This window comes from Ascaphus truei, chromosome 4 (assembly GCF_040206685.1).
Source record: "Ascaphus truei isolate aAscTru1 chromosome 4, aAscTru1.hap1, whole genome shotgun sequence".
NCBI classification, from domain to species: domain Eukaryota; kingdom Metazoa; phylum Chordata; class Amphibia; order Anura; family Ascaphidae; genus Ascaphus; species Ascaphus truei.
Window position 1 is genome coordinate 423767290 of NC_134486.1, and position 2500 is coordinate 423769789.

Consider the following 2500-nt stretch of genomic DNA (forward strand, 5'->3'; position numbering starts at 1 on the left):
CGTGTCCCCACTGCAGTTACATGGACACTATCCCTGCACGTCTCACACGTGTCGCCGCTGCAGTTACATGGACACTATCCCTGCACGTCTCACACTGCACACACGTGTCCCCGCTGCAGTTACATGGACACTATCCCTGCACGTCTCACACTGCGCACACGTGTCCCCGCTGCAGTTACATGGACACTATCCCTGCACGTCTCACACTGCACACACCACACGTGTCCCCGCTGCAGTTACATGGACACTATCCCTGCACGTCTCATACTGCGCACACGTGTCGCCGCTGCAGTTACATGGACACTATCCCTGCACGTCTCATACTGCGCACACGTGTCGCCGCTGCAGTTACATGGACACTATCCCTGCACGTCTCACACTGCGCACACGTGTCCCCGCTGCAGTTACATGGACACTATCCCTGCACGTCTCACACTGCGCACACGTGTCCCCACTGCAGTTACATGGACACTATCCCTGCACGTCTCACACTGCGCACACATGTCCCCGCTGCAGTTACATGGACACTATCCCTGCACGTCTCACACTGCGCACACGTGTCCCCGCTGCAGTTACATGGACACTATCCCTGCACGTCTCACACTGCGCACACGTGTCCCCACTGCAGTTACATGGACACTATCCCTGCACGTCTCACTAAATGTGCACAGCGCCAAGAATACATTCAGCAGCGTATTATAAAGGTACGCGAGGAGGGGACGCACCTTGGCAAATCGGTTGCTGCCGCTGCGCTCCTTGTGCAGGTTGTACTCCAACAAGCGCTGACATATGCCCTCCGTGACCTCGATCAGGCGGATGTCCCTGCGGAGAGGACAAAGTCAGGCTCAGGACATTGGTCACTTCCCATCAAGTCACCAAGTGTCTCCTGCTGACGTCAAGCGGCTCGATGCCAAGTGTCGGAGAACGCAACGTGCGGTATGGGAAACCTCTGCACACGTGAAGGAGAGACCCGTGAGGTATGGGAAACCTCTGCACACGTGAAGGAGAGACCCGTGAGGTATGGGAAACCTCTGCACACGTGAAGGAGAGACCCGTGAGGTATGGGAAACCTCTGCACACGTGAAGGAGAGACCCGTGAGGTATGGGAAACCTCTGCACACGTGAAGGAGAGACCCGTGAGGTATGGGAAACCTCTGCACACGTGAAGGAGAGACCCGTGAGGTATGGGAAACCTCTGCACACGTGAAGGAGAGACCCGTGAGGTATGGGAAACCTCTGCACACGTGAAGGAGAGAGCCGTGCGGTATGGGAAACCTCTGCACACGTGAAGGAGAGACCCGTGAGGTATGGGAAATCTCTGTACACGTGAAGGAGAGACCCGTGAGGTATGGGAAACCTCTGCACACGTGAAGGAGAGAGCCGTGCGGTATGGGAAACCTCTGCACACGTGAAGGAGAGACCCGTGAGGTATGGGAAACCTCTGCACACGTGAAGGAGAGACCCGTGAGGTATGGGAAACCTCTGCACACGTGAAGGAGAGACCCGTGAGGTATGGGAAACCTCTGCACACGTGAAGGAGAGACCCGTGAGGTATGGGAAACCTCTGCACACGTGAAGGAGAGACCCGTGAGGTATGGGAAACCTCTGCACACGTGAAGGAGAGACCCGTGAGGTATGGAAAATGTTTGCACACGTGAAGGAGAGAGCCGTGAGGTATGGGAAACCTCTGCACACGTGAAGGAGAGACCCGTGAGGTATGGGAAATCTCTGCACACGTGAAGGAGAGACCCGTGAGGTTAGGAAATGTCTGCACACGTGAAGGAGAGACCCGTGTGGAAGGGCAGTATCGCGGCGGGGGAAGGGAGCCCTCGCTGGGGGCGTCCCGCGGCGGGGGAAGGGAGCCCTCGCTGGGGGCGTCTCGCGGCGGGGGAAGGGAGCCCCTGCTGGGGGTGTCTCGCGGCGGGGGAAGGGAGCCCCTGCTGGGGGCGTCTCGCGGCGGGGGAAGGGAGCCCCTGCTGGGGGCGTCTCGCGGCGGGGGAAGGGAGCCCTCGCTGGGGGCGTGTCTCGCGGCGGGGGAAGGGAGCCCTCGCTGGGGGCGTCTCGCGGCGGGGGAAGGGAGCCCTCGCTGGGGGCGTCTCGCGGCGGGGGAAGGGAGCCCTCGCTGGGGGCGTCTCGCGGCGGGGGAAGGGAGCCCTCGCTGGGGGCGTCTCGCGGCGGGGGAAGGGAGCCCTCGCTGGGGGCGTCTCGCGGCGGGGGAAGGGAGCCCTCGCTGGGGGCGTCTCGCGGCGGGGGAAGGGAGCCCTCGCTGGGGGCGTCTCGCGGCGGGGGAAGGGAGCCCTCGCTGGGGGCGTCTCGCGGCGGGGGAAGGGAGCCCTCGCTGGGGGCGTCTCGCGGCGGGGGAAGGGAGCCCTCGCTGGGGGCGTCTCGCGGCGGGGGAAGGGAGCCCTCGCTGGGGGCGTCTCGCGGCGGGGGAAGGGAGCCCTCGCTGGGGGCGTCCCGCGGCGGGGGAAGGGAGCCCTCGCTGGGGGCGTCTCGCGGC

At 63.0% G+C, this 2500-nt stretch overlaps 1 protein-coding gene across 1 annotated transcript in view; it reads right to left on the reverse strand.

Moving 5' to 3' along the window:
• The window catches only part of CNPY3 (canopy FGF signaling regulator 3), a 12032-nt gene that overhangs the window by 1946 nt on the left and 7586 nt on the right, over positions 1–2500 (reverse strand). Inside the window, exon 4 of the mRNA XM_075595121.1 lies at positions 585–822. Coding sequence (XP_075451236.1) covers positions 585–822 — 238 coding nt within the window. The remainder of the gene's footprint in view (positions 1–584; positions 823–2500) is intronic.